The sequence below is a fragment of the Anas platyrhynchos genome, chromosome 12 (genome assembly GCF_047663525.1).
Source record: "Anas platyrhynchos isolate ZD024472 breed Pekin duck chromosome 12, IASCAAS_PekinDuck_T2T, whole genome shotgun sequence".
Taxonomy (NCBI): domain Eukaryota; kingdom Metazoa; phylum Chordata; class Aves; order Anseriformes; family Anatidae; genus Anas; species Anas platyrhynchos.
The window spans coordinates 9,915,441-9,939,270 of record NC_092598.1 but is presented as its reverse complement, the minus strand read 5'-3'; the positions used below and the strand labels follow the sequence as shown (position 1 = coordinate 9,939,270).

The following is a 23,830-nucleotide window of genomic DNA, read 5'->3' as shown; positions in this document are numbered from 1 at the left end:
TCAGAGTAACAATGTCCAAACTTCTGGATGGGAAATTAGCTGTAATTACAGAATACTGTCCTTTGCTTTTAAATGAATTTCATAAGTGAAGGTATCATCTGTTGGCATGTTCCAATGTTTAATGTAAACAAATTGATGATTGAAATGAGAATGTTATAGTAAAAAAAACAGCACCCCATAGATGTTGCCTTTGCAAGAAGACATGCCTGCCAAAAAATGTGTGCAAACTGCAGTGATCCAAAGATTGTTTGCATCACTTTTAGCGCAGCCCTAGTTCCTCATCTTTCTTGGTTTGCTAACCTCTTCTATTTTTTTGCTCCTCTTAGCTGGTGTGAAGGTAAAGGTATGGGCAGCTATGATCCAGCCAGCTGGTGTCTCAAAAAGAAACCTGCAGCACTAAATGTGAGCAGCTGACTTTGCTGGTACCTGTCCGACTGGGCCACTTAGAAAATGCTGTAGCGGTGGGAATGAGCCTGCAATTCCAGCTTCCTCAATGCCACACCCAAGGGAATATTTAAGGTATTACACATATATAAGCTTTTTTTTTTTTAAGCTCTGCTTTTGGGCCTTGTGGAAGGAAGGTGGTGTTGCACTTGAAGTCTTGTCCCAGCCTCACTCACTCATTCTCACTTAGTCTTCACTTATTCCTTGGTCTATGCATTAGGGGGAGTAAAAGAGTATCAGGGAGCTGTGCTGAGGACTCACTAGTCTAGCTCATGTATTCCTCATTGTTCCAAGCGGTAGCCAGTGTCTTTAGTTCAGTTTTGGGAGACTTGGCAAATCCTTCTTCGCCTTTATAGCTGCAAATTGAAAGCTGCAGACCTTCCCCTGCAGGGATGGCTGTTAAGGTGAAATGCAAGGCTAGCAAAGACCTCCTGAATAATCTGCATGCCAGCAGATGAGCTGCCATGCATCATGCAAGTTTCCAGTTACACATTGCCCTGTGGCTCAGATGCCACGCCAGGGAGACATGCCACTGCAGAGTTCTGTGGTGCTTCCCTCTGGGAGCTGGGTCCTGACTCATACTCTTCCTGCAGTGAATGTATATTCATTTTCCAGCATGTGTTTCCTGCAAGGAGGCCCGCAAGGGGCAGTTAGTATTTTTAACTATGCTTTTCTTTTCAACCAGGCTGGTTATGGGCTGGCATAAACACTTGCTGCATTAAGAATATGTCCTAGATTTTATTGACTATATATTTGTGTCACCCACGTGATGATGTACTGTTTAAACACTTCATGAGCTGGACAGTCTCTGTGCTTTTTTTTTCTTCAAGGAGGGCATGAATTGCTCATTTTGAATGAATTTCTTGAAGTTGTGAGAAAATAGTGTGCATTTGAAGGCCTTATAGATGTGTAGTACATCTGTTTCAAAGCACAGGCTGTCTTCCTTAAAATAATTGTGGTGTTTGTAACTTCCCATTTGGACTATGCAAAAGAAAAAAATTGCCCAAGTAGTCATTGTGTGAAACCCACCAGTAAGCTTCACTTCCAAATATGAAGTCACTTGTACTTCACAAAAGCCAGTGTGGCTGAGCTGTAGGCAGGTCTCCTTTGAGGAGAGGGTGGCATTGCACTTGGAGTAGCTGCTTGTGAATATTTGGCTTGAGTCACTGGGGGAAAGATCATCCATAGGGTGAGGAGACTAAGCAGCTTAATTGAAAAGATGCCTACTAAATAGAAGTATGCAGAAAACAGGAAAAAACTCATGCTTAAAATCTTTCCCAGGCATCAACTTCTGGACATAGTTGGAGACAAGATACCAGTGCTGCCGATCCTTCAGCCTGACAGATCCTCACAGGACCACTGTGTACATGGTAAATGTGACCATCTGTGCCGTGAAGCTGGAGGCAAGAAATAGGCAGAGAGCTCCAAAAGGTAAAATATATTAAAACACATATTTGATCCTATCAGAAAGATGGCCGTTGATTCATTGTGACTGTGACTTAGCAAGAAATTTGAGAGAATTCATTGAAACCAGGGTCCTAGTGTTTAATGCTATGCAGGTTCATAGCCCAGGATAATACTACTCTTCTGGAATACTCCAAGAAATAATAGGAATCTTGAAAAGGAAGTGTTCCTCCATGCCGACTGGCCTACATGTGAACTAGCCAGACTGGTTAAAGCTTAATTAAAAATTGCCAGAGTGGCTAAATTCTTTTCTAAGTGCAGCTGCAAAACATTAGCTGTGGGCATATTTTAGACCTTAATTAGTAACACTTGCACTGGAGGACCAAAATCCTTCATGACTGCAGCTGCAATCAATTAATATCAGTTAGGCATTTTTGTAGGTAATACAAGGGTCTCCTGAAAATGGTGTTAGAGCCCACCTAGATTAAAAAAAATACTTAAATGTAATAAACTACAAAATCAAAGATAACTACAAAATGTCTTTATTGAAAAAAGCAGATTATAGCATCTAAGGTTAAATGAAACTTCTGACTTTAATATTAAATAACTTAGGATGATAGCAAGTAGCTTCTTCTTTAGATAAATAAAATCTACATTTCCCAATTTTTTTCTTCAACAATCAAGGGAATCAAACACTGAAACACAAAACCACAAGTAATTCTAAAGACTAAAAGACAGAAGCACATTGGAAGGTTTTACAAGGATATATACAAAAATAGTTAAACTAATGTATATTTTCAGCATGTAAACTAGTTACATGATATACAAACAGGGAATTTATATATTTCCTAACAAAATAAAAATCAACGTTGGTCCAAGTTCTTGGAAGAAAACTATATTCTTTTAAAGAAAATGAAAATATTTCTCAAATGAAACTTAATTTAAGTCAAATTATACACTCTAGTTACGGCATTAGTTACAGGATGAATCACAAACTTTTAAACTTTTCTTGAAACACAAGAAAGCAGCTTTTGTCTCCTTTAGAGCTTTGGTTTACTTAACTACTCTGGAATTTCTGGTCTTAAAGAGCTCCTCTAACCGTGTTTTCCTTCTGAAGCTCCACCTTACAAAACATATACACACACACATACACACATGCACACAAGTGAAAAGAAAAGAAACCCAAACAACCCCTTTTTGAAAGCTCAATTATCTGAGTGCATTCTTCTGTTTTGTTTTCCAATTATTATTTTGGTCCTTTCTTTGGATCACGTCCTCCAGTGCATGAGGAACTCTGAATTGCCTAGGACAGCGTTGTATTGTAGGGACTTTGTAAGACTGCCTTACCAAAATGGAAAGGTGTACTCCTGATGCAAATGAGATCAAGTTGTTATTGTTTTAACTTTATGGAAATATTCTGACAGTACAGAATGCAGAAAGGGCTTCTGATGAACAATCACATCATAAAATGAACTCCAGAAAGTTTACATCTGTGTTGAACTGATTTTATATAAGCATACTCCTTAAGAAAATAATTAAAAGAAGCTTTCTCATTTACATAATTCCCCAGACAGGATGTAAAATGTGAAGAAACTGTCACTAGCACTACAGATTGCAGCACACCGTTGGTTTAGATTTGCTTTTATTTTTTTTCTGTTCTTTGATTGAAAAACTGGCAAATTTCTTTCAACCTCCAGCTTTTATACTTAATGCTGGAAAAGCAAAGCTGTACTTCATTAGCCAAAAACAAAATGGACATGTCTGTAGAAACTGATGGAACAACAACTGCTGCTTTCTGGTTTTTAAACAAATTACTTATCCTATACTGAAACAGTCAGTAAAAACTTTCAGTATTTACTGTGATGATATTTAACACATTGGAACTGAGAAGAACTACAAGACTGACAAATTAATGTGAAATTAAATATTATTCTGTTCTAAGGTATGATCGTTTTCAAAAAAGAAGAAAAGGTATTGTATGTACATGTTAGATAGTGTGCTGACCCTTGAAAAGTAATGTCAAACTGGAAACTTAACCTTGCCCCTGACTGGAGGCAAAGTGCTAAGGAAGGTGCTGGCAGAAGACTGGGCTAAATGCCAGCATCATCTCCTCCTCCGGCCACTGTGATTTTTAAGGTTTTGCTTTTACGATGGTAGAGCAAAGCATGGTTCAGTACAGCAAGTACTGTTATGGGACGGCTTGCTCACAGGAACAGACCCAAACCTTATCTGTATTTTAATGATTGTTTTCTTAATTTGATTCTTTAATATGTATCACAAAGACAAGTAAATACAAGTACCTCAGAGCTAGATGTGGGCTAAAGCAGCATCTTTAAATAGAAAAGTATCACATCGCATCTCAGGCTAAAAGTTTATCCTGAAGGTCTGCTCGGTTCCATTTCATATTGTTTGTAGTAACCTTAATGGAACTGACCTAGTCATACAATCTAATTTAAGACAATTTTTTTTCCTTTTCTAGAATTTGCTGTTTGGGCAAGAGGCACATGTACTTCTGTTTCCCTCTGAGGCTGGTTTGGTGACTACAGACAAACAGGTAATGCTTGCAAATGCAGAGAAAGTGTGCATGCAGCCAGTGCCCACTCTTTGGAGGGCAGGCCTCTTAGGTCAAACTGTAGGAACAGGGCACTAGTTGCATTGTAATTCCATTCAAAACACAGTTCTCACATTAAATATGTTAATTTTAAACATATATTAATAAGAAAATTACTTTTTAAAGGAGCATCTGACTTGCCAAGGAGCATTCAATAGAACAGGTTCGTCTAGGCCAATGGAAGTTTGGCAGAAGTTCAGAAAAGATACCTTTTGTTCCTTACTAACAGAAAAAAATAGTTCACAGGAATTTTTCCTGCCTCCTTGCTCTCCCCCACCCCCCCAAGGAAATTCCAGACTATCAAAAAGTTCTGTTAAAGGAGTTAATTATTCCACTTAGGAATTAGTGTCCATTGGATGCCCTTTGTACTGCTCAAGAGCACCACAAATGGCTTTCAAAAAATCAATGGAGCATAAGAAACTAAACTGCAATGGTGTTACCAAATAAGTCATTTCATCAGTCTGCATGCTGAATTTAACGTGACTATTTCTGAACAGATTGGTCAGATTCTCGATGTGTTGAAAACTGGCATGGAAATGTCCCAATTTACACATGCGGAGAATCTGGTATTTCCACTTCCTTTGGAGCAGAAAAAAAATATTTTATTGTAATTTTGGATACAAAGACAGCAATGATGGATTTATTTAGAATATAAATTCAGGAAGGCTGGATCAATTCTCATGAGAATGCAAGGAATTTTTTAAACATACAGTTGTGTGATTTGCATGTAAATCATCAACACATGGTAGAAAACAAACCATAAAAAAGATTCATCTAACTTCCTATATGGAAGACATATATTTCCCCAGAGCTCTGAGGTTACTGTAAAAGCTTATGCAAAACATGAAAGTGTGTACATTCTATGTACACCTAATACTTGTTATAAAATACCAATGTTTCAATTGTCAGTGTCTAAATTATTATTTCTGCTAAACTGTATTTTGTTTTCCCATGAACATAATTACCATAATCAGTTCAAAAGTATATCTAGAAAAGAACACAAAGCTGAAGAGATAATACAAAAAACACTGTCCCCCCCCCCTTTTTACTAACATCTCAACACACAATCATAAAGCAGTTGGTAACAAATTCTTGTATAAAACAAGTAGCGTGAAGACAAGTGTACCTTTGCATAGAAAGGGGCTGCTAACCCTATTAAACAAAAACAGGTTTAAAAGATTGTTTAGTAAGTGCCAAATCATCAAGTTGGTATGAATGCATTCTGGAACTGTGGCTACACTTGTACACGACAAGCAATTACAGAGGTCTATAACTTCCTTCAATTGTTGTGAACTTGCATGTAGCAATCTTTTAGATATGTTTGTCTGTGTTTTTCATGAGATGCTTGACATATTTCTTTAGCAAGCAAAATAGTCTTTGGATGACTGTGAAACCATGTAGGATGAAGAGTTGGCCTGGTGCTTCTTCACAGAATGCCATTATTTAACCCCTGCTGAAAACTGCCATTGCTAAAAATGTTTGCTTGCTTCCTATTCACTACTGTTGGGAATTTACGTTTTTAAAACTGTGAGACTGCATTCTCTAAGACCAGAATTTGAAGAAACGAGTTAAAATGCTAGTGTTGTTCTTATCATGCCTGCTGCAATATGATAAGGTGCTAACTTCTGGAAATTAATTCTGCACTCCTTACTTTGGTGAAACCTCCACTGAAGAAGAATGAGTAGGGAGTGCAGAACAGCCCTTTATACCACTGTTTTTAGAACTGCTGCCACTTACAGTTACAACTTAGTGGCACGTTATTTGTTCAAGTAGACGGTGTCTCAGTGAAAATGTCTGGATAAAAGAACACATATGTACAAGATCAGAAAGAACCCCTCACCTCTGATTTAAAAAATAAATAGCTGGTTTAGATGGTTATTACTGGGATATCATCTTTAAAGGAAAAGGAAAGTCATTTAAGATTTCTGTCTTCTCTTTCAAACAGCTTACTGGTAATGGAAATGTCTTTCAGAGTTCTGTGACGTGCATCGGATAGCTTGGAGGTGGATGTGATGGCAATTTAATATTAAGGCGCCTGATATGACAGCCATGACAGAGCAAGTGGCCTTCTAATGGGTAACAACGATGGCCTTCCTCATCATTGAGCTGCAAGCCACAGTCCTGGAAGAAAAATTTAAATCCTGGGTTAGTGAGTGATTCAGGTAGGTTATCTCATATCAGTGTTGATCTGACTTGTGTAACTGTGAGAGCTCCCTCCCATGCCTCCAAAAGCAACAATCTCAAGAGTTTGTGGTAGACAGACCCTGACTATCTTGTATTAAACAAAATGCCGTCACTGAAATCTGCTAGGACAATCTCTAGAAGGACCCAGCCCAGTTGTCGCATTTTTTTTTCTGTTGTTTCCCACTTATCTTCATCTACTAAATGTTGAAGCAAATCAGATAAAATTAGGCTAAGGACTAACCCTGATAGACGCACAACGTGGAACAGGTTAGGAAAAAAAAAAAAAAAAAGGAGCTGATTCTACAACAAGGGTGTGAGCAGGAATTAGGGGAGTATAAGCAGAGAATGAGAAAGAGGAGTAAGACCAGGAGGGGAGATAAGGCATATTTTACTTACAAATCAGGACTGAACTTTCATATTATTATTATTTTTTTAATCTAATTTGAATTAGAGAAAGACTTCAAGGCCCATGGTTTGTATTTTTGGTGGAGACACATTAGTATCTGTGGGACTGGCACATAACTACAGGGATGACATAAATGAACAACACTGGAGGAACAGAAATAAGAACAACAGAGTAAACAGCGATGCTGCCTGCTGACAACTGTGTACACTGCAATAGAGGTAATCCTGGTGCTCAGTTATCATTGCAACCTTGAGAATATTTGAAAGTTAGAGTGGTTTTGTGCTTGGATTTGATGTTTCAAGAGTTGTAAGTACTTAAAATTGTTACTGTGACCAATTCTGACTACTCTGAGATTCTGAATATGTAACTGAACACTAAACAGAAGAAAAAATGTGATCAAACTGGGCATATAGGTAATTTTAGTACTGAAAATCAATGCAGAGTTTTTAATTGGACTCAAAGTATGATTTTTCAGCTTTCATAGCTAATGTTAAAATCTTTATTTTTTATAATGCTGAAATAAGAATGAAAACTTTTAAAGTAAGCTTTAAAACTGAGATGTTAGAGAGGCTTTAATCAAAGCTTCTGCCAATTTCTATTTTCTGTGTGAATATATGCTACATCCTACCTTTATAGTCTGTTATATTAAGATTTAAAATTCAGTTCCTCTTTATAATTTAAAAAATTCAGATATATTACAAGCATTTGGAATAGCTGTTAGGTACCTTTTCCCTGTCCAGAACTGGATTCCTTTTTCTGCAACAAGAAAGTCTACTTTCTCAGTGGATTTCAGTTCTAGAATAAGTCTATATTGATCTGCAAGCCGGCTTGAACTTCACAGCAAATTTTAAGCTGTTGCATAAGGAAGAGATGACATGAAAAAGCAGAAAAGTTTCTGAGCTGACTAGTGACTTTGAGTGACCAACAGGTGGTGATGACAAATGGCATTTTATAGAAATTCGGCCTTTAAAAAGAATCCATATGAATCCCTCAAAATACTGGTACTAACTGAACCAGCAATATTTGGAGACAGCAGTGACTCAGTGTGTACAGTTTGAGCCTAATTTGAGGATGTTAGGCAGTAACCTACCCCTGTTAACACATGGCTAACCCCCTAATTTCTGTACATAAATGCACTCTGCCATTCTGGGCAGATGTGGAGGCAGCTTGATTTCCTTCAAACTGGAAAGAGAATGGGGAAATGAATAATGAAACAGAACTGAAAATAACCCCCTATCTGGACATTCTAATATAACATTGATAGGCTGGGAGAGAAGGGGAGGGAGCTGTTGTTTTAGGTGAAGCCTGCACAAAGCAATAGATGAGGAAAGGAGGAGGAGGGAAACACAGTTTTCCAAAATTCTGAAATTTCCTGTGCCAATTTTTCTGGAATATCAGCTACCTCTGCTGGAAGGAGATAACTAAGAGGATGGGCTCCTCCTAGGGTTTAGGTTCATGTACATTTCGAGAAGCCCTGAATTTTGCTATTTTCTCCCTCAATTGGAAATCTCTCTATAAAACCTTTCTGTGCAGGAGTGCACAGAAGACAGCATGGCTACATTTTTTGCTTCTGGTGCTTATGACAGGCCATGCTGGATGCTATCACAGTTACCACCTGCATGAATAATAGAATGTATTTATCAGATAGCCGTACCTACTGCAAAAGGGAAGTTTTGGGTTGATCCCAAATTAAAGGATTTGTCTCCTCCCTTATGGGATGCAGAGCTAGGACTGAGCTCAGCTCTCCTCCCTCCCTGTGAAGCAAAGTCACTAGTCCCAGAACCTGATCTGCCCCCCCAAATGTTTAAATGTTCTGCACAAAAAGAAATAGCAAGTCACTGGTACCCGTCTCTTTTGTAGTAAAAAATCACTGTTCATCCAGCATGGAAAAACTCAGAACCCCTTCCCAGCATAGGGTAATGGTCTTTCCCTGCAAAGGCCATGTGGATTCAAGGCCCCTCAGACCACAGCCATGCAAACTGTATCCAAAAAGATCAGGCAAAGAAGAGAACCAGCACTTCCCTCTTTGTTCTTTCCTCATCTACAAGTACAGAGAAAATTCCACTAAAATTCCACTAAAACCCGGCCTTTGAAATTCATATACTGTGAGAAGAAAAAAGGAACTAATCTGGTGCTACTAGAGACGGCAGCACGACTGGCAGCCTATTGTGTATTCCTTCCTCTGACTCCTTTTGGGAGCTGTGGGGCAGAGCCCTGCCTGCCCAGGCACGTAGGAACCAGCAAACGCACTCTGGGGCGCGAGTCACGCACTGATCGGGAGGATGCTCGCTACTAGCAAAGCCTTGCCATGGGGGAGCTGGGCAGAGGCACGCAGTGACACTTACCTCGCAGTGATAGCACTCCACATGGTAGTCTTTGTCCATTGACACTACTCGAATTGTCTCCTCGGAGCCCTGTTGGGGAAAGCACAAAGAAGGTAAGAATGTGTTTTTAAGTGGTGTTTTCTCTATCTTCTTTGAGTGCCCAGCTTATAGCTTTGGAAAGCTGCTTCCCAGGAGGATCCCCTCTCCTGCAGAGCAGAGCATGCTGAGGGTCTTGCCCCACTAGGCACAGCGCTGCACCACTGCTTTTGCAGTTCAGCAGCAGCACGGGTATCTGACAGAGCTAAGCTGTAGAGGTCCTTTGGGAAGTGTAGCCAAAACTTCATGCTCAAGGGACAAATTTCTCTTGAGATCAAATCATTTTCCAAGGGCACCCAGGATTTGCACAAATTACCAGCCAAACAACATGACTTACTGATTGGGTCACTCTTCCCTATAGAAATCCTGACCTGATCTTTCCAGGACTATTCCCCTCAAACCAGATGGTACACAGATATTTTGCACACACGTGTCACTCTATGTACCCCATGGCGATTTACATACTAGTCCAGCAGGTAATTATGTGCACAGGCCAAAAACCTCAGCATGAGGGTGGATGTAGTGGAGTTGTGTAATACCTGGCTGAGCCCCAGGCCCTGCTGAGCAGCCCATACCCTTCTTCTAACCTCACAGACTTTCTCTGAGCCACTCTGATGCCTCTGAAGACAGAACTCATTAAATTTGCTGCCCTGCATTGTTTCCAGTTGCAGGCGTGGTCAGAGCATCAGATATGACGTAGCCTACGTCTAAGAGAAGCTGTAGGCAAGTTAGCACCTGCACTGCTAGTTTTGATCTAACCTATGAAACCTCCATGGGAAAGAACATGGAGTCTATCCCGCTAACCATCAGATGAGTCAGCAGTAGGGCTGCTTTTTCTTCTCTTTTCTTTTTATTTACTTTTGTATCTAAATATATATATTTGTATTTATATTTTATATGTTATATATATATATATATATATATATATATATATATAATTTTGTAAGACACAAAACCAAGGGAAGTTTCCATAGGGCTTTTCTCCTTACACCCCACCAGCAGGGCAGGTAGTTCTGTCTCAGCCTTTATAAGGTTTTAAATTATGTGAGACTTCACCGTTTAACAGAAAGAATTACAAATGGAAAATAACATGCAGAGTGGTAGAGGTGGGCATGCTGAGAGAGGCTCTATCCCTAAGCTTTACTGGGGCACAGCAGCTTACAGGCAGCAAGCTCTGGCTCTATAAACATGCCAAAGAAGAGGAGTGAGATGCTGAGGCTCTTGCTTGTGAATGAGCTGGTCAGTGACCTCAGCAATGGGAACTCAGAGGGTCCTACACAAACATCACTGCAGCAGGCAGAAAAGGATTGTCTTAACGTACAAATCTTACTGTATTCACGACACTGCCACAATGGACTGAGGTTGCAAGCAGCAGTCATTCATCTGGCTTTCCTTTTAGCCATCCTTTCTACCTGCTTTTCCACCCCTTCAAGCACTCATTACAGTGCCACCCCAGGATGACAGGCTATGTGGCCTTTTCACAGGGTCAGGGTAACCCCTCAGAAGTCTTTTCAAGCTTGGGCATCTTCACACATTCCATCAAAAATGCAAACACAGCTCAAACAGCAATTTTCCTTGTCTGCTAATGGGAGATTCTAAAAATAAACAGGGCTTTACTTCTTGGGTTGTTCTTGGAGCCCTGGTCAGGGCTTTCAATTAAACAAGATTTATAACAGCATAATCAAGACCTGGAAAGCACCCTAAAGATACAAAGTACTACGCTGCATAAGTGCTATGACTATTACAACCTCTGGGAATGTTTGGGAGTGACACTACTGCTGAACTGTATTTAATTTAGTATCTGACATACTACAGCCTCTGAAAGAGGGAGGAAAAGCATCTAATGTGTTTTTGCGAAGTGTTCATATGCCAACAGCTGTTTTCTCTAGAGTCTGTGCATGTTAACACGTACCTGTGCTGGTAGAATCGGCTGGTTACAGGAAGCACATTTTGGTGCGAAAACCCTAGGGTGCAAGAAGAAATTGTTCAAATTACATGCAAAGCTTCTCCAAAAAGTAGAACCAAGCCTTCTCATTAGCAAAATGTAAATCCAGGTTTGTATTTTTTGGTAATATTTCGTGAAAAGGAAGTTTACAAAGGCAGATCTACCCCACACCTTTACTGCATAGGTCTTCCTGACCTCTAGGCATAGTCAGTCCAGCCCTACTCCCATATATGCCCTTTCTCTCAGCTTTCTTTACTCTTAAAGTTGTTCAAATTTTGCAGAGCACCTCACGACCCAAGGAATGTCACCAACTGACACACTAAGTGTGAAAGGGTCTGATCTTGGCTAGGACCTACTTAAACCAAATACATCAACTGGTTTTATCCACAGCTGTACTTTGTGACAGTTACTGAGCCAACATTTGCTCCATCCTCACCAAGCAGTCAGTTAAACCAATAGGGCTGAGTTTAAAGTGCAGAGCAGAAGGGAGTCCAAAAGCAATCACTTAACCACAAAACATTTTGTAAGGTGAGGCTAAAATCATTCTAACACTAGCTGCTAATTACATGTCTACTGTCCAGTCTAGGTTAATGTAACTTATACTCTCCAGTGATGCGCTACCAGAATCTAGACTTATGAAAGCCAGCAAAACCTAACATCATTGCACAATTAGCTATGTCTACTTCACGTTGAAAATCCTGAAAGCAGTAGAGAAGCAGCCACCAGAGGAATACATCCTCTGATATAACTTGATTTTCAACCTCACCTAGCCCCTGAATGTCACACTAGGCCCACAAAGTGACATTTAAAACTTTAAAACACTTTACAAATGCAAAATGTCAGAAGAGCACTAAGGGACATCACAGCAGACAGAAATAACCCTTTTTATCTGCTGCAACGCTTACAACTATACCAATAATTTAACTTGTATAATTTTTCCAAGCATGCACTGGATTTATTTACTTACGTATGGTAGTCTTTGACACAGTAAATATTGTTTTCCACATCTACAGTGAAGGGGACTCCATCCAAACACTCGTTACATACCACACAGCGGAAGCAGCCAGGATGGTATGACTTTCCAAGGGCCTGCAAGATCTTAAGAGGCAAAACAAAATAAGTGGATGCATGATTACATGAGATCCCCCATCCACTGCTATCTCCGACTCTTAAAAATTACAGTAAGAAACACAATTCAGAATGAAATTACCACTCTGGAGATCTGTCAGCAAGGGGCCGTTTAAAACAATGAGCTTGCTTATTTCTGTGGGTTTCTATTAGGCTCCCAATGATGACAGAGAACTGTGAAAATCAGACTAAGTCCCATCACTTTTAGCTCTGCAGAGCCAATATTGCCCAATAGAAATTAAAAATAGTTTCAGTGACTACTTCTTGGAAAAATCTGTTGCAGATACAAGTTATTGAGATACAGAGTTAATTCACAAAATGTAACAGGCTGTGACAGAGAGTCCAAACGAGTCATTATTAAAATCTACAAAGTAAAACAATAAAACAAGCAAGTAGATAGCCTTTTATTAACGCTCCTGTTCCACCACAGTTACTAACTAGCTATTTGTCACTGGGGCCCATCAGTTTCAGTTTAAATTCCATCTGTATCGATGGGTAATCAAAACCGCGCTGCCTTCTGCCATGCTGACCTTCCCTGCTGCATTTTAAAGGCTTTAAGGACAGGTTTATGCAGTCTCCATTATGTTGCTACAGAAAAATCCCCTCCTCATGGCATCCTTGTACTTACTGTGACAGCACAAAGGGCACATCAAGCCCATGAACATGGTTCTGGGAAGGGTTAGACATAGTATCATCTTCAGGCATCTCTCAACACCTTATAGCACCATTTCCATGCATTTCAGGTATAAGAATCATCTTTGAAAGGTAATCTCAGAAAGTTTCTGCTAGCAAGAACACTCATCTTGGAGCTATTAATAAGCTGGAGATGGAAAATCTCCCCCGACCAAGTTCTCATGGCCATGTAGGTGTTTCTACAGATAAAGTTCAAATCAACATGAAATAAGGTATGGAGCATAGGAAAAATGTGTGAAGTCAACTTAACTTCACCTTTTCCCTCTTCTAACAAATCTCTATAGCTCTCTGTTCAATGACTGACATCAGACTCTGATTTGCAAGCCTGTTCCTACCCAGACACAACTTGTCTGTGTGTGTGTTGCTATCCAAGCAGCTACAAAACATGCACTGTTAGCCTGCCGTGGTTGCGCAGCCACCCTTTGCACAGAACAATCCCTAATTCGACTGCACTTTCAGCCTTGAACAGCTTCAGGCTTGCACCCAAGCCTGTGGGGCTGCAGCACGGTTCCTCAGCTGCACACCAGTAATACGACTGTGCAGGCATGTTTGTGTCTGTGCACTCCTGGGGAGGAACACAGAGCAATTAGCCAAATAAGACTGCTTAATCCCTGGAGCTCCCAGAGCTGTTTCCTTTTGTTGGAGCATACTTGCTGATGGAAGAAAAGCAGATGAGCACCTGCCAAACTTCCAGCTACTGAGCTCCACCAACTAGATATTATGGACTCTTGCCTGGCGTTCTGCAATTAAGGGCCAGCTGAAAGCATGCAAGTTGGGATCCCCCTCCCTGCACGACACAACTCTAGAAATTTGCTCTTGGGCTAAAACGAACAATATCCTTGTCCAACCAGTGGTGCCAGGATATGAGCCAGAATCCTCATTAGTGAAGTCTCTGTTCCAGCTCCTACTGCACCTCCGTGTTGCAATGCAATAGCTAGTTCTAGTAGGCATGCTAATGTTCACATACATTTTAAAGCAAAAGGAAAACACTGACATATACACGATCTGCACTTCTTCAATGTGCAAGCAATTTCATTTGTTTGGGAATTTTTGCTTAGGAAGAACAGACAAAATTCATCCTACTTTTTTCCCAGTGAAATGATGCCAACAGTATCTGGCCCAACCTATGGCTCTTTGATTTTTAATTATAAAAGTAATTCTGACTGCTGGCTCCCTGCACATCACAGTAGCAATAATGGATTTTAACAGACATGGAGCAAGTGACAGAAGGTAAATAAAGCAAGTCACAGAGCTGGCAACAAACCTCAGGACTACTGATAATGCTCCTCTCTTCCTTAGACCAGACTCCATCCTCTTACTGTCCTATTGTCTTACACAACACCTGCTTTCCTTTACCACATTCTCATACAAAGCTGTGGTCTATTTTCCCCTGTTAGTATTTAGATTCCTTTTATTTTTTATTTTTAATTGGCACATGGCAGAACAACAGAATCCCATGATCTCAGGTATAAGAAAAGCCCAACTTCCTGTACTTTAGAGTAATACAACATGAATATATTTATGATACTGCTTCAATTTGAAAAATTACCTTTACAATAATGGTGACAACAATAGTCTGACAAGGGAAAAAGCACAATGTCTCAAAGAGCACTATCCAAAATACATCAAAAAGATATCCCACAATTAGAAGCTTAGCTCTCTTACCATTTCCATTATGAGGTGTCCACAAACAAAGCACTTGTCTGCTGTTTGCTGAAAACCTGAATACTGTTAAAATGACAGAAAAAACAGGATTATTAGTAACCACTCTTCTAGCTGCAGAAATACCTTTTAAATGAACACCGTGCTGTTTGCCAGCAAACTACACAATAGGTTTGGAAGACTGATTCAGAAAACTTGGTTCTGCTCTTGCAGCATGCTGAAGTACCAGCTTGGCCTCCTGATCTGCTGTAAATACTGAGCTTTGCAACATAACAATATCATTTAAAAACATGATTTTTAGATTTGAAGCCTGTTCAGGGAGTTTGCATTCATTTGGCGTGCTGGAATTAGCTTCTAGTCACTCTTTTTGCTGTGCTAGTGGGGTAAAGTAAATAATTTAGAAGTAAACAATGCAGGACTGACCTCCTGACTCGCACTCAAACTAGCAACAGGATGCTTACTGACCTCAGTTTTAGGACCTACATTTCACTCAGTACTATATGCAGCCTGGAAAGATGGAGACAGGCCCAAGGATTATTTAGCTACCTTGTGGATACCAAGCTTTTTATCAATAAGACAATTTTAAAAGTCCAGATGGAGGAGCTTGTGTTCCCTGTGATACGAAGCCCAGCTGCAAGCAATGGGAACAGGAAAGGCTGGGCAGCCTGGCAGCAGAGCCCTCTTGGGTGCAGTGCCTGGGGCATGGCCGCAGGGAAGTACTTTGTGCACTTGGGACCACAGCTCCACATTCCCTGCCTGCACATTTTTTGTCTCAACTTTGTACCTGGGCCCCTAAAGCAGGTCCTGTTTCAGATGCCAAAGTTTCTTTAACCCTATGCTTAGGCACGTACAAATAATATCAAGGTTATCAGGCCAGGTGACTGACCTACCCAACAACTACCCTACAGGTAAGAGACATTTGCTTGATGAACTCCAGCCATGTAATTTTGAAACTGGTATTTACAGTGGCTGAACTTTACCCTCATCCGTACAAGTGCAGCATGTGTACCCCTTCCTTCCAGAGGAAAGGGGTGCCCAGGCACTTGTACGGTTATTTCAGCAACTAGGTTTGTAAGCTTGCCTGAAATGTACTGTAGTCACATACGATAAAAGATAGTGACTGGGAGGATAAGGGCAAACTGGACTCTCCTGACAGAGCTCAGGGTAATTGACTCAGAGCACCTAAGGCTGAGCCTCTGAGGATGCATAACAGAGCCTATGGCTTGCTCCATTCCCCCTTGATTTCGTGGGGATTAACTGTCCCCTCACTTCAAAAGCCAGTGGTTCACAGCCTAGCGCTGCCATATGTTTTCCTTTTTATTGGTGTGAGGGGATTACATATTATTTCACATCAAGAGGTTCGAGGCAAAATTATTGTTGCTATGCAACACAGCAGTTTAGAAGAAAAAGGTCTTGCAGACCCTTTGATGGGCCCTGAAAGTCAGTAAACGATGCTACAGCAGCTCTCACAGCTCTGTATTTGCTATGCACTAAGGAACACAGCTTGTACAATCTGAAGAAACTTTCAAACTTCAGCAAAGAGACCAGAGTGTTGAGGAACACATCCAGGGGTGGCAGTCGTAGCTGGCTACTTCTGGGAGATTCCATTCTGAATTGAGTAATGAAACTGGTGTGCAAGTCTGGACATGGAGAAATGGCTGAGTTCACCTCCCTGATTTCAGGTAGCAGTTTTTGTATCCAAATACTTGTTTTGTTCTTTTTACTGAGGTAGAAAAAAAAAGTCCTCACTACTTGGGATGCTTCTTGGCTGCACTGTATCTGAGTAACCATCTGGCTAGACTATTTCCTAAGGTTGTGAACTCGAGGGTTACTGGAAACAGGTGGGTAGGTCCTGGCAGCGCAGACAGCAGAGGATTAACAATAATACAAACCCAGCTAATTCTAAAATCCTGCTGGAATGAATTTACCAGTACCATCTGGCTGTCATTTGATAAGGAATGCAAAGGAGCATTTACCCAGCTATTGATTAAGAGGGAACGTTATTCCCCAGGAACAGAATGGCTTAGTGGTCAGATTAATGTCATTTATTGCTAACTAGATTGTCATAAATTACACTGTTTGTCAGAAAGAAAGGTTTTGCTGACACAAAATCACTCTTTATATGACTAACCCTATTATATTAAAACCATGATTTGTTTTTAACAAGAGAATTGTTATTTGTCAAACACATCCAGAACTGGATTACCCAATTAAGACTTCGCAAAATGGCAGTAAGTCTACTAGCAGTGATAAAATCTTTCACTGTCCTTCACCACTACACTGTTCTCTTTTCTGATCACAGTACTGATCCCAGACAAACCAGAAACCTCCTGATTCACTGAAAGCTGGGGTTTGGATTAGGCTCTGCTTGTGCTTTAAATTTTCTTGGACTGGAAAAGAAAAATAGTCTAGGATCCCAGCAGCACCATTTTTCTATATGGTGGTTGTACTGTGGACAGTGCTGTGCAAAGGTAAAGAATAAAACATTTTCTCTACATTTTTGTATCTCACCTGTAAACTTCTTTAGAAACTTTGAGAATTCAAACAGCTGTTATGCTAGGTTTTCAATTTTAGAAGAAAACTTACAAAGTCTTAAAATACTAATTAAAATTGTTAACCTCTGTCTTTGAAACACTCAATTACTATTAAGCTTCACAAGCCTTGTGTGTGCAACAAGACAGAAGTTGCAACTTGCTCTAGACAGTAGACAAGGCAGAACGGCGGCATTATCATCCCAGCACACCCAAGAGCCTCCCTGATGGTGGGTTCCCAGCATGGCCGGGTGGAAGAAGCACTGGTCCCCCAGAGCTTGTGAACTACTTAACTGCATGAGAAGTTAGGCTGTACAGACTTGCAGTTTCTTTCATTACTGACATAGCTGGAGGGTGAAAAAGAAATTTTGGGCATACCAGCCCTTCCTCACAATCTGGAGAGATGAAAAGCAGACTGAGGTGAAACAGTGAAATAATATGAGCTGATATGCAAGATCCTAACAGAGAAGCCATACCACAGATACAGTTCCTGTACACGTGGTATTTTATACATACAATTTCATTCCAGATGGAAGGAGAAGTAGGCTTACTTTATAACGTTTTCAAATGTGCCATTTAAAAAAAAAAAAAAAAGGAACTGTTGGCAGACCAGTAAGATGATAAATACCGACCAAGCTCAAAACTAGACTAGCATGTTCAAAAGGCTACAGACAGTACATACCCAGGACAAATAAGCGTATTTTTGAACTTTCCCAAATATTCATTATAAATGTTCACTAGGCACATACAAAAACTTTGAAAGAAGTTGTTATAAAACAACAGCTCTGACATTCAAAGCTCAAAATGAAGCATTAGCCTTTACTGTCTTTTCCGTGCATTAGAAATAAGATGCTAGTTAACAAAATGCAAAGAAAACATTACCATGGAAGAGCTGGTATATTATTTTTCCTGATTCCTCAGTTTGATCCCAACTGTTTTTTCCCATATTTACCTTGTCCTTGAATTCTCTTTCAGGATAACAAAATCTCAGTCTGTGTGCAAGAATCTAGACTTCAAAATAAAGCTCCCCAATGATATTCATATAAAATAAGACTCAGAAAACTAAATAAACCTTGAAGTTATGTCAACCACGTCAAAACAGAAGAGTAAAAAATAAAGTAGAAGAACTGGCTGGATGAACTTCTATTTTGTTTGCCATCTACTATACTTTGATTACCAAACAGGCTAAAAATGTCTAATGATTCTGTCCAAGAGTCTTTGTTCCAGTGTAAGAGGAAAACAAGTCCCCTTCTGTCCCAAATACTTGGACTATTTGTGTCCTTCTGTGATAATCTTGGGGTCTGTGAACTCTTCTGTCTAATGTGCAATATGTCCAAAAGAATTTAACAATGAATTTTTAGTATATAATGAACAATTATGCATGGAGGATAATCCCACCAAGTACTGTAAGAAAACATTTTTCCTGTCTGCCATCAATCCTTCAACTGAATCTTGGTTATCTACCAAGGGTCTTTCACAGCGCTATGTTCTCATCACCATTTTCAAAAGCAAAAACAATAAAAAAACCAGCATGCCTGAAAAAGGCTTCAGGACCTTAAGTTTCTACCTTAGGCAATGTCAGATCTTTGAAAAGACATGTCGCTGCTCCTCCTTCACATGCCTAACCATGCCCAAGGAGAGGCTGCTGCACTTCCCTGCTGTTAGGCACTCAGCAAAACAAAACCTTCCTCCTGGAAACAGACCCTGGAATCTCATTCAGGCCCATTTTCTTCTTTGATGGGGATGTTCAAAACCTGCTAAAGGTTTGTGCAAACAGATCAAGTGGGTTACATTTCAGTAGGTGTGGCAATTGCTGCCTATGGTATGAAGCTGTAAAAACTGTTACAGCACTGCAAAGTTGCTGAATGTGACTGCTCAGCCTAAAATTGAGATTCTTACCCTTTCATGCTTTAAGGGCTTTAGAGAGGGATGATCAGGAGTTTTTGCCAAAATGCTGCAGGCATTTAATTCTGAAAACGAATTTCTGAATTGGGTGCTATGCTAATAATGTATTCCAACCCCAGGCTGCCTGTAATCCCTCACAGACTCTCTTCTCCTTGGTTTCCCATTAGCAGAGCATCTGTCTTCTCGCTGCTTTATTGTTTGCTCTCTGCATGGGACCCTTAGTACATGGGACACAACAATGCAAGAAATTCATAGGGTCACATTAAAAGAGAGAGAGAATATCAAATTTGATTTCATGCAGATGGGTTTTTGTTGTTGTTGTTTTACCCACACATCTAAATGCAACGATTAAACTAAACTGAACAAAATGGGGCCTTAGCAGGCTCAGAGATACAGGAGCTTCGGAGCAGGTGGCAGAGATTAAACTAAAGCAGAATGGTCCAGAACATTACTCTTCATCTCGCCTGAAACCCTTTCATATATCTTCCTGTTGCTTTGTTCTGTCTTGGTGCCAGTAAGGAAACACTAACACAGCAGCATATCTTCATGCTTCTGTGTTTCCACTTAGTTAAGTTTGAAGGACATGGATAGAGCAGGGAGGGACTTTATGTTCTCTCAGAGTTTGTTGGGCTGTGCACAAAACACTGCCAAAACTCAGGAATTTAGCTGGTAACTAACTTTGCCTTAGCAGTCAGGCATTTCATCGCCTCTGAGAAGGGAACAGCCATCTACTTCATGGGGAACCTACAGAGATCCCTAAGTGAGCACTCGCCAAGGATACTTTGTCTGATAAATTATGAGTAAAATGATGATTTTCTCAGCTAGATCTTCCTCAGACAAACTCCTATGGAAGCTTTGCAGTGACAATGAACAAGAAAGAAACCTGAAGCAACACATTTAACTCAGCACTGTATCATACAGTGCAAAATCTATGAACTCAATTCACATTGTACAGCGCCTTACATTGCGTAGCACTTACACTCTTGCTATGGCTTATTTATTGTCAATGCTACCATCTATTATGCACACTGTGAAAGAAACTGTCTAGAACATATCTTCCTGAAAAAAGTCTGCATTTTATTCTAAACAGTTGTTGAAAGATTTCAATTCAAAACATACAGCAACTAATACCAGCATTTACTACAGAAGTGGAAACACACCACTTTCTCACATGTTTTTTTTTCTAATGCTCCCATAGAAAAAAATTAATGCTGTCTGCTTACAAGTGTTTGGCAGGAGTTCCACATAATTAAAAAGAGCTCTAGTTCCTCTTTAAGTGTGCTTCAGTTACTGTAATTTATTTTTCAATGCAATATTAAGAAAAAAAGGGATAATCTGAGTTTTTGGATCAGCATCTTAAGAGGAAGTGGGGAATGACTCTCTGACATGAAATTGACTGGACTTCCTAACGTACTTTCCACAACATGCCACTAGCACATGTGAAGAATGGGACAGCTGCAAGACCTAAGTCCATAGTGGTAAGTGTCAGAAAATAAATAATAAAAAAAAATCTTTGTCTTCCTTGTCTATTTTGTCATGGCTCAAAGAGTGATTCCCGTGACCCACTTAGCAATCCATAACCAAATTCAGGAAACACCGAGCATCTTCTTAGCAAATACAGATCCTACACATTGACATTCATTACGTTTATCTGTATTACCATCTGGGGCTAGGTACTGCCTGTGTATTGCTCTTTTACAAACCCGAGATTTTTCTGGACTCCAGTCGGTCTCCTGTTTCAAAACACCACTTTTCTCCTATTAGCAGCCTACAGTCTGCCATGCCATGCAATGCAGTGTTTGCAGAATTCAGCCTTATGTTTCTCAGCCTTGGTGCCAACATTTTAACGTGGGCTTTAGCTTTAAAAACTTGTCCTCTGGGATTAATTCCTGGGGGAAAATCCAGCTCCTCCTGAAGTCCATGGGAGTTCTGCTACCGGCTTCAGTGGCCGTGTAACCCCTTGATGTGGGCTATACAGCAGTATGGTGAGGTACAATGAGAGGTGAATCCAGACTGCCAGCTCTACACGCTCCTCGGGATGACTGAGATAATTAACTCTAAACTGCACAAGCCAATAAGTATCTGGCTATCCCCTAAATATTGTGAAGTTTGTATTTAAAGCCCATCTGTAGGTTTGATGCAACACTTCAATTCAGAGTACCACAATTAACCATCGCTGCTGTCAAATCTGTTTATAAAATAAAACCTGGACCACTGGTATACCATGAACTGTCAAGAAAAAATAAGGAAAAACAGTATTCATAATTTTTTTGGCAGGGAGGGGATGAAGCAAGACACACACAAGTAACAACTTGAACCTCACTCCCTCATGCACGGATTACAGAACATGCTATAATCTGTTTGCCGTTGTTTTCAGGGGTAGTGTTTGGGAGCACAGCAAAGCCCAGCGTTCAGGATGCCTTTCACTGCGTGTGCCGTGGATCTGCCCATGTCTGATTAATGCTATCAGCGTTCTGGAACTTGAAGGCACCTCCTGTCCCAACCCAGAGGGTCAGTGCCTTGAAACTGCTCACAGACTTCCACACATTTCTGTCTACCAGGACTATTGCAGCCTTTCCAAGCTTTGATTCCGTTATTCTGTTAAACACATCAATAAACAAATGTGTCTGTCTGTCCTTTGACTGGAGAATGCATTTTAATAGCGAGTCTCTGAAATGCAACATCCTCATAAGTATCTAGAACTACATTTGCTTTACGATTCCCCTTAGATATGAAATGGACATAAGCTGCAACTTTAATCGTTTACCTTTTCAACTGGAGTCTATTTTTTCTGAGAGAGTCTCACTTAGCAGTGATGGGCTCTCTGGCTAATGCACTAGCCCCAGTGCTCACCTCCCAAGGGGATCTCCAAACATTTATACTCACTGAGATGGAAAATCAAACCCCTGACTCCAGCTGACACCAGCTTCCACCACTCTAAATAAAAACTATCTTCCTAGGGCCCCAGTGAGTGGGGAGGCCATTTCCCACACTGCCAGGCTTGGAAAACAGCACGTGCACAAACCGAGAAGAATAGCTTCGTTATTATTAATATTTACATTGCAGCCCTGTATGCCAGGGGCCCAAATTAGGGTAAGGGTCTCATTGTATTTGGTGCTACAGGAGATGAAGGTGCAAATCCTGCTCCCAAACGCCCACCGCCCAGCTAGCCCTGCATTAGCATCCCGCCCTATTTCCCCCACTGCCCGCGGGCTGCCTGCCCTCCCTTCTGCCACAGCCTCAGCCCTTGCCTCTTCTGGAGGCCAGGGCAGGAGGCACTCAATGACCATCATGAGGGCTGGCCACGCTCAGGGGTAGGAAGGGCAGAAAGCCGACACCCCCAAGGCCTGGGGGCTTGCAGCATCCTAAGTCTCTCTTTATGGTCGGCATGTGCAAAATTACATTTTTAGAGCCTTTCGCTTTGAGGATTTATGGGCAAAGTGACAAATCTTCCCCTAGTCCTACTGAAACGGATGAACAGGTTTAGATGAAACTTTTGACAATAAATGACAGCAGAGCTGGCCAGAAGCACAATCCTGGCATGGAGAAATTCAGCCTAAAAGATTAAATTTGGCAAAGTTGTTAGAGAAATGGGAAAATCTTGAAAGGGGAAGTTTTAGATGACCTTAATGCTACGCACTACAGCTTGTGGTGTCTGTAATAGGCTATCTCCATTGCATCTGAGTGTCTTCAGCAGTGCATTAAGCAACATAACTAACATCTGTCACAAGGTTCATTTTCCCTCTCATCTCCTCCCTGGAGGGAAATTCTCTAATTTCTTAACCTCTGCTGGATCCCCACTCAATAATGCTCATTACCTCAAGAGAAAAAGGAAAAGCCTATCAAAAAGTTAAAAAAAAAAAAAAAAGAGAGAGAGAGAAAGAAAGGCAATAATAGATCTAAGATTCAGGCTGCTTTGGTGACACTTTTAAAGTCTTTTTTGCCAAGAAAAACAGTAATTTCTTTTAAATTTCTTTACGTGATATTTGAGCATTGAACAGGAAAGACAAATTAAAATTATTGAGCTATTTTTCCTTCGCCCTTGATTAGGCAGCAATTTATCAACGAAATGGAACAAGAACATCTGACTGGGATTATTTATTATACAGTAAGGCATTTATTTTTTGTTCACTTCACCAGGAACAGTGTCCTTGTTATGGCTAGTTAGCCATCTGTGTCCTAAAAGCTTTCAGGGAAGGATTAAACTGTCATTTGTTTTATTTCCTTTCATGAAACTGTCCTAACAGGGCTGAGAACAGAGCTGGGTATTGCTGGACTTGCTGCCTTAAGGTGGCGTGAAGACAAGTGACTGCATCTTCCCTCGAGCTAAAGCAAACCAGGGAAAAAGTTTTTTATTTTGTTTTCTTCTTTTTACTGCTCTTTTTATTGTCCAATAACACAATATCACTACCCAAGTGCTCCTACTGGAAATTGGTTAGGCAATCTCTACACCATGCTTAGGCAGAAGTGGAATATCTGGAATATATATATATATTT

The 23,830-nt window shown here is 40.5% G+C and overlaps 1 protein-coding gene and 1 long non-coding RNA gene across 7 annotated transcripts in view; one reads left to right on the top strand and one right to left on the bottom strand.

Annotated features, from left to right (window-relative positions):
* The window catches only part of LOC101790147 (uncharacterized), a 50,990-nt gene extending 29,030 nt beyond the window's left edge, over positions 1-21,960 (top strand). For all 3 annotated transcript variants that reach the window (XR_005268877.2, XR_005268878.2, XR_005268879.2), the window contains exons 4-9: positions 327-519; positions 1,726-1,875; positions 4,328-4,402; positions 6,432-6,621; positions 7,095-9,486; positions 18,404-21,960. This is a non-coding gene — a long non-coding RNA (uncharacterized lncRNA). The remainder of the gene's footprint in view (positions 1-326; positions 520-1,725; positions 1,876-4,327; positions 4,403-6,431; positions 6,622-7,094; positions 9,487-18,403) is intronic.
* WTIP (WT1 interacting protein) overlaps positions 2,375-23,830 on the bottom strand; it is a 79,016-nt gene continuing 57,560 nt past the window's right edge. For all 4 annotated transcript variants that reach the window (XM_038185530.2, XM_072043954.1, XM_072043955.1 and 1 more), the window contains 5 exons: positions 14,901-14,963; positions 12,382-12,512; positions 11,382-11,433; positions 9,395-9,463; positions 2,375-6,580 (listed from right to left, as the gene is read on the bottom strand). In XM_038185530.2, coding sequence (XP_038041458.1) covers positions 6,428-6,580; positions 9,395-9,463; positions 11,382-11,433; positions 12,382-12,512; positions 14,901-14,963 — 468 coding nt within the window. In that variant the 3' untranslated portion in view covers positions 2,375-6,427. The remainder of the gene's footprint in view (positions 6,581-9,394; positions 9,464-11,381; positions 11,434-12,381; positions 12,513-14,900; positions 14,964-23,830) is intronic.